General features: G+C 37.7%; 2 protein-coding genes across 16 annotated transcripts in view; one reads left to right on the forward strand and one right to left on the reverse strand.

Moving 5' to 3' along the window:
• The window catches only part of kst (spectrin beta chain, non-erythrocytic 5 kst), a 95,091-nt gene that overhangs the window by 37,661 nt on the left and 44,355 nt on the right, over window positions 1-13,075 (forward strand). The window lies entirely within an intron of this gene.
• The window catches only part of msn (serine/threonine-protein kinase msn), a 36,536-nt gene that overhangs the window by 17,677 nt on the left and 5,784 nt on the right, over window positions 1-13,075 (reverse strand). For all 15 annotated transcript variants that reach the window (XM_089259871.1, XM_089259872.1, XM_089259883.1 and 12 more), the window contains exon 3: window positions 11,767-11,832. In XM_089259871.1, coding sequence (XP_089115997.1) covers window positions 11,767-11,832 — 66 coding nt within the window. The remainder of the gene's footprint in view (window positions 1-11,766; window positions 11,833-13,075) is intronic.

A 13,075-nucleotide genomic window follows, 5' to 3' on the forward strand; every position in this document is an offset into this window, starting at 1 on the left:
ACCAGTTTGTGAGCAGCCGCATCCAGTTGCCAATGGCCAATTGCAAAGAATTCAAGTGAATTTTTATAAGCCACGATTGCCGCAACATGAAATACAAGGAAAAACAATACTCTACGCTGCGATCGAGTGTTAACGACTGCACGATGCTCGCTTCCACTTACAAAATAGCAGAAATATAAATATAAATCAAACTAGAAATTTCCAGTGCTCAACCTCATGTCACTACTAAATAAACTCTCATCGAAATAAACAATAAAATTTATGAATCACTCGCAAAAGTTATCGCAAATAGAGCTAAACAATTCAAGAAGAACAGCAACTGCAAATAAATAAATAAATAAATAAACGTACAATAAACAAAAGCAAATAAATCGACGAGATTCGAAGCAAAGAAACTGCTGAATGCGACAAAAATATATAATTGAAGAATATGATGACGACGATGATAACGATGATGATGATGAACAGCAAAAGCAAAACCAAAACCAAACCGAAAACGAAAACGAGTTAAAAAATGTTTTTCAAAAGGTAAAGTCAACAATGGATGTGCAGCTGTTCGCAAATGGATTGCCTACCTAGGCACAAGTATTCAGTTTCAGCACAAGTATCTGACAGATACTCAGATACACACAACTGCAAATCGAAGTAATAAAAAAAAATGAAGAATGAACTGAACGAAAAAGAACCAAATAAGAAAGACAACAAAACAACAACAACAACAACAAAAACACGCACATTGCACATTTCTGGTAAAAAGATACAGATACAGAGCTACAGCTACAGATACATTTGCATTTATATATGCATATATATGTATATATATTTGAGACTGCATAATCAGACAATTACGTGCTGTCGTAACGTGATTTCATATGACAAACTCTTGGGCTTTGCTCATGTAATAAAGTATGTGAATTACTTTATTTACCCAAGCCCAATGCCGCTTGCCGCCTCAATAAGTCAACAAAGAGGGAGAAAGAGCGAGAAAGCGCGAGAGAGAGACAAGAAGAGAGTCAACAAATATGTTGTATATAAATTTTACTCTTAACTCGAACTTTTTTCAGTGTAAATTGCTTAAAAAGTATATGAAAAAAAAAACTTTGCAAATATTTGCTAGAAAGTCAATGACCCACGCCCCTTTACTGCCCCACCCCTTGGACACATGACTAAATAGATTAGCTCGAACATATTTGATTTGACCTCGAGGTTGAGTTTGAGTTTCAGTTTGAAGAGTTCGAGTTCTATGCAAATCCGCAGAGAATCCAATTGGGCAAATTGGAGAGAGAGAGAGAGAGAGAGAAAAATGGAAAATGTTGAGCAATGTGCAATAAAGTTAAGTGAATAAATAGAATAAAGACTAATGGAAATTCATTGGGGCAAGCCAAAAATAAAAAGAACTGGACGAAGGCAGCGAAAAGAGTTGAAATGAAAAGGCTAAAGATAAAAGATGCTCTTAGAGCGCTAGATGAAGAAGAGCAAGGGGAAAAAGCTTTGCCATGAAACGAGAAAGTCAAAGGAACAATATAGCTATAGATGGGGCAATATATAACTATATATAAAAGTTTTTTCAGATATTGCTAATTTCGAATATAAAAGCCAGCTAATAAGGCAAAGAAATGTCGTTTAAGAACTGTGAACAAAGTTTATGACACAAATATATTAAACAAATATGAACAGCGATTGATGAAGCTTTAGTCAAATTTGATATTTATAGCTGCTAACTTCTAATATAAACAAGTCAAAGAAGTTTAAGTTATGTATGGAAATTGATGAATTTAAATATGAAACAAATATGAATATTTCTAAGAGAAGAGCATATGTATCTGTATCTGTATCTGTATCTGTATCTGTATCTGTGACTGTATCTGTGTCTGTCTTCAAGAGTTGTTTTGTTTGTACAACAATGCGTGTTGTATAATAGAAGCTGCCGCAAAAGGCAGCAGCAGTCACATTCGGCAGTAGATCAAAGTGGAGGCAACAGCCGCAGCATCTACAACCACACTGAAGTACTCCATTTCACACCACACACACACACACACACCTTAGCTCCACTTTGCTCATTGAGCTTGCATATTAAACAATGTGAATATATATATAGGTAACAATATACATACATATATACAGTTAGATCTAGTTGCACCCATTCCTCAGCTAACCACAATTCAATTGCACAGGGCACACACAGCAGCATTAGCAGCCGCAGCCACCTGTATTACGAAGACCTGCAAACCACGCAGCACGCAGCACGCACCACGCCCCGTGCGATGCGTCAAGTGGTTTTTTGCCCGCCTCGATTGGGCTGTGGGCTGTGATGTTGCCTCTGCTGCTGCCGCTGCTGCTGCTTGCCCCACTGGCCCACAAAATTTGTCTCTCCTCTGGCAGTGTGGGGCAAGGCGGGGCGAGGCACTGACAGCAGCAGCAGCAGCAGCAGCAGCTGTTGCGTTTGCTAAGCATTGCGCAAGCTTTTAGTGAACCGCCTTCCTTTTTGCAGCTGCGCCCCTCGCGCCCTCACTTGACTCAGTTCGTTCGACAATCGTGTGCAAATTTGTTGTGTGGCTCCAAATTCCAAATAAATGAGAATTCAAGTCAAAGGCAGGGCATGCACGACTGCAAAATACTCTGCTTAGCAAATACAAAGTTTTTGGCGAGAGAACTTTATCTAGCATAAAGTTATGATAAGACATATATGACTAGCAAATACCCTGCATAGTGGATGAAAAGAAAAGAAACCCAATTTTAACACTTATTAACATAAAAGATAATATACGAGGTCAAGTGACAAGTCAATTACTTAACACTAGCAAAATTTTAAATTAATTTAAAATTACAAAAAGCAATTAAATATAATCATGCCCAATTCTAATACAAATAGAACCCACAGCGCAGCTTAAATGTCAGGGTATATTAACGCCAGAGTCATAAAAAACGCGTTAAGGTGATTACACACAATTGCCCATAGGGGGGGCGCGAGAGGAGGGAGAGCGGGTAGGGGGGCTTGACTCTGTGTACGGCGCATCAATTACCAATTGTTGTTCGCTGTTGCTGTTAGTTAATTAACCCAGAAATCAAAGTAGTTTTTCAAACTGCACTCAAATGGCCGCAACAATTGAACTTTGTTGTGCAGTGTAGCCAGTGCAGCCACGCCTTCCCACATCTACTCTACACTGGCCACCCCTCGAGCTAATGGTGCAATGCGTGCAGCTGGCACATAAAATCGCAATTTAGAAGAAAGAAAAAAAAAATAACAAACAATAAAAAGTTTAAACTATGCATAAAATAACTTGAAAAGCTAAAAATATAGAAACGATGAATCAGCAAGCTCCCTAAAGTTCTCTCTCCCTTTCTCCCTACCCCTGTGTATCTTTCTCCCTCTCTCTCTCTCTCTCCCTCTCTCTCTCTCTAAGTGCCTTTTATTCAATTAAATTTAAATGCGCAGCATCAAAAGTGGCTGCAAAGTGTTTTATTTGTTGGGGTAAATAAAAAGGCTTATAGGCCAGGTCCCGCCCCTACAAGCCCAAAGTCAGCCACGTTCACCTGGCCTGTTTACCTGTCTGGGCTGCCATTTGACTTGCACCTGGCTAACCTAGTTAGCTTGTTTTATTTTGTTTGATGTTTCGCCTCTTCTTCTTCTCCAATGCTCTTTAATATTACGTTCACAAAAAAAAAAAAAAAAAATGATTCCCAACAAAAAATCTATTTCAATGAGATTATGTAAGCTGATGAAAGGTTCCTAATCTTGACTATTACTTATTATATATATACATATATACTCGTTTATATACATATATGTTAAGCACCTAGCTAAAGCTGACTCACAGCGCGATTTGCGGTTTGTAGCTTTATTTATTTGATTTGGTTTTCTATTTCAAACGTAAACTTGATTTTAGCTTAAGTAATGAAATATAAACAACCGACATTTGTTTTAGATTAGACGGTTATATGAGCCTTAGTCATTGGGTTATCTAAGAATAAACTCTACTCTCTGGTATTAAAATGAATATTGCTCACCTTTACTTTTATAATTATACCAAGATAATATAAGCATATCTCATATTATTTTTAGATAAGTTATATATCTATTTATATATCCACTCTATTCTACACACATATATTAAAGTTCTTTCGCTATCTATCTTTATCAGCTTCTATCCAGAACTATCTATCTATTTCTAAATATGAAAATCTCTCCATCTAAACATTTGCTTTCTTCTATCAGAATGTTTTATATACATACAGTTTAGCTTCCCCAATGCAGAGACCTGCTAATCCCAACATTCCCAGTGTGTCGGATGTTCGGATTAGTGACTGCCTGGATTAGGCTATGCTTTGTATGTATAGTATATATTTGATATATGTAAGGTATGTAATGCAATGTACATAAATAGTATCAGCTTAGCATTTTGTCTACCGATAACTCATCTGATATTATTTTTCTTATTATAATAAACATTCAATTGATGTTGTTATACATATATGCATATCATATATCAAATTATTTATTACTCAATAACATAATCAAATAATATATCAAAGATCTAATTGTCATTTAAATTTTATTAATAATCATTCATTAATAATCATTAAAGAATTCTTGGTAATTGTAAATCAGAATATATAAAAATAACCTTTGCATGGGTTTTTCTTTTCGTTGTGCTTGGATTTCACTTATCAATCACTTACTTTTGATTCACCCAGTTCTATTTTCAAATGTTGATGCCATCCTTGAAACACACACATACATAACCCTCACATATATGTACATACACATACGATTATGTATTTGTGTAAAATTTCGCATGGATTTCCATTGTATTTTTGCCGGGCGATAAGCAGGCGTAAATTGTGTCAAAAAATAATTTACAGTTTGCTCAACGTGTGTTTGTATTTGTTATATAAATTCGGTACACATATACATAAACACATACATATGTATATATTTAACGCCTGGAGGTTGGTTCAAGTTCAAGTCTTGATGACGTCACAAACACTTCCGTTTGGCAGTTAAGCTCACCCTCATGTCCATGATTGATTGATTGAGTGAGTGAGAGTGAGAGAGTGTGCGTAATTAATTAACAACGTTCTACACTCCGTTTATTGGGAAATTAAAAGAATTAAGGCAAAGGAAAACTCAAATCAAAATGCAAAGTTTGTCAACTGCGGGTCAACATTCTGGGATGGAACTCAATTTACAGATTGAAGTACAACTTGATCTAGTGGGCTGACGCCTCTGTCCCTGTCCCTGTCTCTGCCTCTCACTCGGCTGCTGCTTCATTGTCGCCCAATTATATACACTCAAAGAGTTCATTTATAATGCATACATAATAAAGATAACATTATGGAGTGGCATTTAGTTGTTGCTGTTGTTGTTGTTGTTGTTGCCGCGGTGGCATTGTAAACCAATATGCTTATAAGGGACCAGCAGTTAGATAAGTCCCCTTAACACACAGTCCAAACAAAGGCGACGCATTGTACGTGATGCATGCAAAAAATCAACAACAACAACAACAGCAAAATTTGAATACCACAAAAAATGAATAATAATAAAAGAAATAAATAAACTTTCACTCATAAATTGATGGAAACAAAACTTAAATGCCCCAAAGTGAGAAACGAACATCAAAGCTAATCACGAAATTGCGTCCATGCATTAATCCCTCTCTCTCTCTCCCTCCCTCTACCTCTCACCGTCTCTCGCTCCCTCTTTCTCTCGCTGTCTTGTTTGCATATTTAATCAGCAAATTGGTTAAATATTTACTTTAAGCTAAGCAACCTTGAAAGTAAAACAATCGATAAACAAACGCAAGCTGAGCAATACCTATCGTGCTTAGTTATCGAATTTCGATTGTGGGCGTTCGAAACTTCGAAATTGAAGCCGAAAAAGTGGGTCAAACAAAATGAGGGGCGCACAACATTCGCCAAACGATGATTCACTGCCAGAAGGTGGGGGACGATGGCAAAGAGAAAGAGAGGTTGGTATGCAAAACGGAAGTCAACTGTAAATTGACTAAACATAGACTTAAGGTCGTATGTAAATCAAATAAAACGTCTTTCTTGTTAGGCTGTAAGACGTTGCCAACTGAAATAAATTGGTAGCTAAGTTATTTAATATTAAGCTAAAATTGAATTCCGATTAAATTTCAAACCAAAATTACAGCAAAAAAATCTAATTCGACTTGAAGAAAAATTATTTTCCTGGTTTTACATTTTCAAAGTAAAATTCCAATTAGGCAACTCGATTTTAATTAGACCTGCTGCATTCCACTTGGTTATTTTTGTTCCTGATGGATTTCCTAAAAATATCCAACAAGATCATCGTCTAACACTAACTGTAATTTACGATATGCACGATGTGCAGTAAAAGCTTCTGGGACTTTATCCATTCACTTGAAGTGCTGCGTTTAATGCCCCCAAAGACTTTCGCCCACGCAACGCAAACCGAGAGAGACCAGCATATAATTAACATTCTACAAACATAGCTGCGAACTTTGACCTAATTACGCGCAATATATGCGACGCACACACACACACACACATGCGCACACAGCGACGAATGACAACACATCCCAAGCACAATTCATATTTACGAGCAGTGCACACACACATACATATAAACCAGACAAGATAATAAAGCATGTCAAAGCGAGAATGTTGCGTAGAAAAAGAAAGAAGCATAAACAACAACAGCAACAGCAGCAGCGAGCACAATGAGCGTGTGCAAAGCTTTTATTTACGACTTCATTTTTGGGCTGCAATTGAGCGACGCAGGCGCAGCCGCAGCCACAGACCAACGCAGCGCAGCGGTAGAGGTGGGGCGAGCAGCAGCAGAGGAGACAGACACAGACTGAGACGAACACACACAAAGGCACACAGAGACGCACGCACGCACACCAACAATCAAATTGCAGGCGCAGCCAATAAAACGCCACTCAAAGAAAACATGCGAAACACATTAAAAGCAATAAACAAATCAAGCAGGAAGCAGCACAGAAAAAAAAGAACTACTCAAAAAGAACAAACAAAAAAAAAAAAATGCTAACAAAAATAAAAAAACACTCCGGGCTCATAAAATCTTAAATTGAAGTGAAGCTAAACTAAAGTTGCAATTAGGCAGACGAATTATTTAGTTTTTAATGTCGATGTCATAAAAAGTGCTAAACAAAGCGTACACACGGCTAAAAACTAATTATTACGCAAATTTTGTTTCTTTTTTATTTGTTTGTAGACAAGATTAAAAAATATTAACAAAGTGTCAATGACACATGAGCATAAAACACTCAAAGGGAGAGCGAGAGAGCGACATACACAAAGAGGAAGCAAAGATAACAGAAGTGTCGTTGGCGTTGACACTTTAGTTGTAGTTGTAGTTGTATTTGTGGCTGTTGCTATTGCTCTTGTATTTGCCTTTGTGCGATGCACTCCTTTCTCTTTCACACATACATATGTAGCAAAACATTGCAAATAATTTACCGCAACTTTAACGCCTCACCGGCACCGCTCTCGTGCCTGCGCTCTCTCTCTCTCTCTCTCTGTCTCTCACTTTCGGGCGTTAGCCGCTCTCCCACTCCTATGCGCTCGCGGCGTTCGTTTCGCATTGTATTTTTAGAGGTTCACTAACTTTAGTGCTGTTAAACACACAAATGCGATGCTTGTGAGTATATGTGTATGTGTTTTGTGTTTGTTAAGTTTGTTTTGTGGCTGTTCGCTTAATTAAATCTCTAGCCCTGACACTTTTTTCATTGACAAGGCAACCTGCGCCCGAAACTCCGAACAGCCGAAAATAGCAAAAGCCACAACAATAAATGCGAATTAGGTTTACGAGTGCTTGTGTGTGTGTGTGTGCACGTGTGTTTTGTGTATTTACGCTTTCGCAAAAAAAAAAAAACATTATAGCAGCTAAATTTTTGCTAGCGCAAGCAGCAAGCGACGCTACGTTGGGAAAGTCAATTCGCCGCGTTAAGCGTAAAGCAGGAAGGGGAAAGAGGGTGGGGGAAACGACCTTGGGAAGCGGCGCGTTGATTTTTACAATGTTATTATTGTTGAAGTTTGCAAGTTATGCAGTTTTGTTATTGTTGCTGTTGTGTGGGCTGCTTATTTAAGTCGTCTCTTTTTCTTTTCTTTTTTTTTGGCATAAATTAAACAGCGAATTTATTACTTTCAAATGCGGCGTGGGAAAATTTTGCGGTTTGCCAAGCAAAACGAAATTAAAGGTGTTTGCAAAAAATAAATTTCATAACTGTTTTAAGGCAGCAATCAAAAACTTAATTAAAACAAATAAACCAGATAATGAACTGCAAACATCTAAAACGTTTCAGATATTTCCATTTTCAAATATCGCTCTCTCTCTCTCTCTGTCTTTTCTGCAGCCATCTGTCTCTGCAGTCTTTTAACCTCGCCTTAAATTTTGTCAATTCGGACAGCCAATCAGAGCACTTGCCCGCACCCCGCTATTTGCTTTTACCGTTAACAGTAAATGTTCCGCATTAACATGCACATCTACATACGACCACACACACACAGGCACTCATCCATACCTTTGACTGTCGCAGTTCAGAGCTTTAGAAATCCATCAAAATTAAGAAGAAGAGAAGCGAATTCTTTGTGACTCATGCGACGCTCAACGATAAGCAACAACAACAATTAAAAAAGCGCAGTAGAAATGGAACAGGAGAAGAAAAAAAAACATGGGTATTTATCAATAAGCCGGAAGTGCAAAGCGCAGAACATACGAGAAATTAGTTGATAAATCGCATGGAATAAAAAAAAAAAAAAAAAAAAAACAGCACACGGCTAATAAAGAGACATAAAGAGTGAGAGCGAGTGTGGGATGAGTGATCAGGGAGAGGGGTGGAGGGTATTCCAGTTCGCTGCATAAATCAAAGTCATATTAAGCGAAGCGAAACGAATAAATTCGTAGAAGTGTCAGTGACAGTGACGTCACAATTTCAACAGAAAACAGACCACAGAAAACTGAATTAAATTAAAAGCTGTTTTAGACAGAAATTCCCCCTGCTTGCTTTTAAGCAAGTTATGAATAAGCGTCAAAGTGACGCGTCTAAGTTCTGATAACCTGCGATTGCGTTTGCACCAGCACCAAGAGACACTGACAGCGAGAAAGAGAAAGAGAAAGAGAGATGCAAACCGGTTAACTGCCTGTCAATAAAACCAAAAATCCAGTAAATGCCTAAGAAATGACACACACATGCTCGCGCTCACACTCACACACACACGTACGCACAGCTCACGCAAAATGAACGAAGCGTAGCCAACAAGTGGACAACAGAGACAGCAATAACAATAACACCATGCGCCGTTATTCTTGTAGTGCGTTCTAGCGACAAGCCATATGCATGCAAGAAGCAGACTGAATAAGCATCTCAACGGCGTATTACTCATGCTAATTCTACACAGGCAGACACACACACACATACATAGGCATACACAGTCCCAGCCAGTGTTGGGCAGTAAGTATAATGAACTACTTAACTCGGAAACAAGTTGTCGCACCGTGGGCAAAGAGATACTTATTCTGTGTACTCTATATACATACATACATATTTGAATATGTATATTGTAATCGCATTGTTGTTGTTGTTACCACGTGCCACTTACAGCTTAGCGTGGTAACACCATAAATGAGGTCGCCGCGAAGGAGGCGTGTAGACGTGGGACGCAAAAGAAAACAATCTACTTTTTTTTTTTTTTGCAAACTGGCCGCATTTCTTAGCCGAAAAGTTTTATAGAAGTGAACGGCACGAGTGACGCATGCGAAATTGTAATTTTAGACATTTTATTGACACTTTTTTTTGTTTATGATTGAACTTAATTGTGAAATGGGCAATCGAAAAGATTAGAGTAGCGAGTACATTACGCCATGACACCTTCCACAATAGGCAGTAGATAGAGATATTGGCGTAATAGTAAATCAGCAGCTAAAATATAGCTGAATTACGTGTGCTAATGGAAATTCGCTGTATACAAAACAGAACTTTTACATAACAGCCAAGTACTATTTAAGCGAATCGTAACAGCCTACAGTTCAATAGCTAGAATATAGCTTTTTTTTTGTGCCAATCAGTAGCTAAACTTTACAAAACTATCGAAAGTATTGGCTGCAAAGATTTAAAGTTGCAATGCAACCAAACAAATAAAGACGAATGAAAGAGAAGGAAAGTGTAAAGTGTAGAGTGTGTAGAGTTGTGGAGAGAGAAGTGTAGAAGAACTTGCCGTTGGCCTCCCAAGCGCAGCGCATGCCATAACAGAAAAATACTGAAGAAACAGAACAGAGTGAAGCGCAACAACAACAACAGCAAATGCTAACGGTAATCCCTAGAGTATCTATTTTTGTAGCTGCCGCTGCATTGTGTTTGTATCTTGCAGTTATAATTTTGAAAACTTGTAATTTAAATACAAAGTCGTGGCATTGTTTATCTCGCATTTCTCTACCCCCTCTCTCTCTCTCTCTCATTCACTCATAGTCGTTCGTTTCTGATTTTTCAGGCAAGCATTTGGTTTAAATCTTTGATGTGATTATTATTATGATGATGATGATTATGCTTGTTGTTGTTGCTGCTGCTGTTTGCCCTGTGGCATGAATTCGAAAAGCGCGCGTGAAAGAGAGAGCGAGGGAGGGAGTGTGAGAGAGAGAGAGAGAGAAAAATGTGTTAATGTGTGAGAAGAGCGGCACAGTGAAGTTTTGGTCGCCCAGCGGCCTAGCGGTTCGCAACTAATTAAGGCACAGCACACAGAACGAGATACAGATACAGCTGAACAGATACAGATACTACGTACATATAGATATATTTCTGTACGTTTGTATTTATGCAACTCATCTTAGCTGCCAGCAGCAGTAGCAGCCACAACTGCGACGCATTCAAGCATCAAGTCTAATGATTGCTAATTACAAGACAACAACAACAACAACAAACAGTACTCAAGAAGAAGAAGAAAGAAAGAAAGGGGGGAGCAACAAAGTGAACTAAACTAAACTTAAATTGAGTGAGATCATTGCGCCGTAACCAAATCGACTCGCTTGGACTTCAATAGAAAGCGGCCAACATTCAAATTGGGCAAACAAATTGTTTTCAATATCTCAGATCTGATGTATGGCAAAAGCAACAACAATTCACTTTTTATAGCAAATGCTACAATTAAACAAAACAAGAAAAACAACAAAAATCTGCTTAAAAGCTAAACCATTTTTCACGGTTATCAACATATTTGTTTGTAAGTAATTTTAATTGATTTTTCGTCTGTAAATTAAATTCACATAGAGTGGAATCGTTAGAGGATGGTTTTAAGAGGAAATGCTCTGCATTAATAATGGCTTTCTATAATTTGCAGATAGTTGTTTGAGTATGAAATGAAAAATGATTGAAAAGCTTTCTATTTCGTAGATAAGCTGACGAACCTTAAACAGAGTTGAATTTAAGACTTTTATAGAATTGTATATTTATATTGGAAGTTACGTTTTTCGTCTGAACATTGCGCCTCATGTAATATCTTATTTCGTATACCAATATACATATGTATTTATAGATAACTTGGTATATTGTTTATAATCTATCAACTTAGCTTAAGTGAACAAATACTGAGTGTTTTCTCTTATCTATAGTCTTGCTGATACTTTTGTTTAAAGACACGAGGTATTTCACTTTGTTTTCAGAAAACGCGCTTAAAATAACAATTTGATTTTCACTCGGATAAACAATCGAGTTCAAGTGCCTGACCTTTGAACCGTCTCATTGAAATATCGATTTGGACACTTACCTTATAGACCTGGCCGTAGGTGCCATTGCCAACGACCTCGATGAGCTCAAAGATGCCAGCCGGATCCTGCAACAAAGAGGAGACAAAAAAGGCGTTAGCAGGAATCAGAAAAAGCAGAAGAGAGAAAATGATGTCAAAGAACCAAATGCAATAAAAACAAACAATTGAGACAATAACGAAAAAGGGGAAACGCCCAAAAAGGAATATACATATATGTATGTATATATATATACATATATAAATCCTGATGCAAAACGCAAATAAAGGCTGTCAGCCAAGCGTTGAGATGAGCTAAGAACAGGGCGGGGCACTTAACCAACAACAACAACGATCACAACAACATCAAGAGGGTTTTCTCTTTTGTTTTTGTTTGTTTGTTTGTGTAAACAAATTATTAAGGCATAATAATACAAATAAGGAATGCGGCGCAGCGTTAAAAATAAAGCGGCATTTAATACAAATACAAATACAAATGCCGTACCTCTCCTCCAAGCATACCCCCGCCAACTGAACTCTGACTATGCCCCTGGCTCATGTGCATGTCAAGCCATACAACAACAAATCGCATGCGAGTTCATTGACACGCAGCAGCAGCGGCAGCACGAGCGTGTCACGACCCGCTTGCCGACTGGAGCGTGGGCCAAAGGCTAGAGGAAGGGTGCGTGAGAGCCGTGAGTGCCGACTGACAGCAAAGGTAAACGCCAATTAAAATAACAACAATTTCAACAGGTAACTTGTTTTCTTTCTGACAGAAGCAAATCGTCGTCAAATGCTCCAAATTCGTTTAATGACAGCAAGAGAGGGAGAGGGAGAGAGAGAAAGGGGAACGAGGCGGAAAACTTCGTTTATCGAGACATGCAAAACATGAATTTTGACATGACATGAATATAATTGCACTGAAGATTTACATAATAATTTAGTTCAGCTCAAATATACAATATTCTTATTAGAATGTTAAGAATAGATTTCCAATTGGCGTGACTGGCACAGATTATCGATTAGCTATTCTTTTTGGAATATATTTATGCATACATATTTGATTATATATTTATTTTGATTATGCGAACAATGGAATTAGAAACAGTTTTGCAGAGAAACCATATTCCATTTGAGAAAGTTCTATAGAAGTCTATTGGAATGCCGACATGATAATCACATAATTATTAACTCATCGATTGTTAAAACTATCGATACTATCTTCAGTTCACTATGCATAAATGTATGTCTTTCATTTCAGCAAATTCTATCTATTTTTTTCCCCTTTTATCCATTTTCAACGACAATTCTTTACTTACTAACTCTATCGATG

The sequence above is a fragment of the Drosophila navojoa genome, chromosome 4, assembly GCF_054131105.1.
Source record: "Drosophila navojoa isolate 15081-1374.11 chromosome 4, UAZ_NAV_1.0, whole genome shotgun sequence".
Taxonomy (NCBI): Eukaryota; Metazoa; Arthropoda; class Insecta; order Diptera; family Drosophilidae; genus Drosophila; species Drosophila navojoa.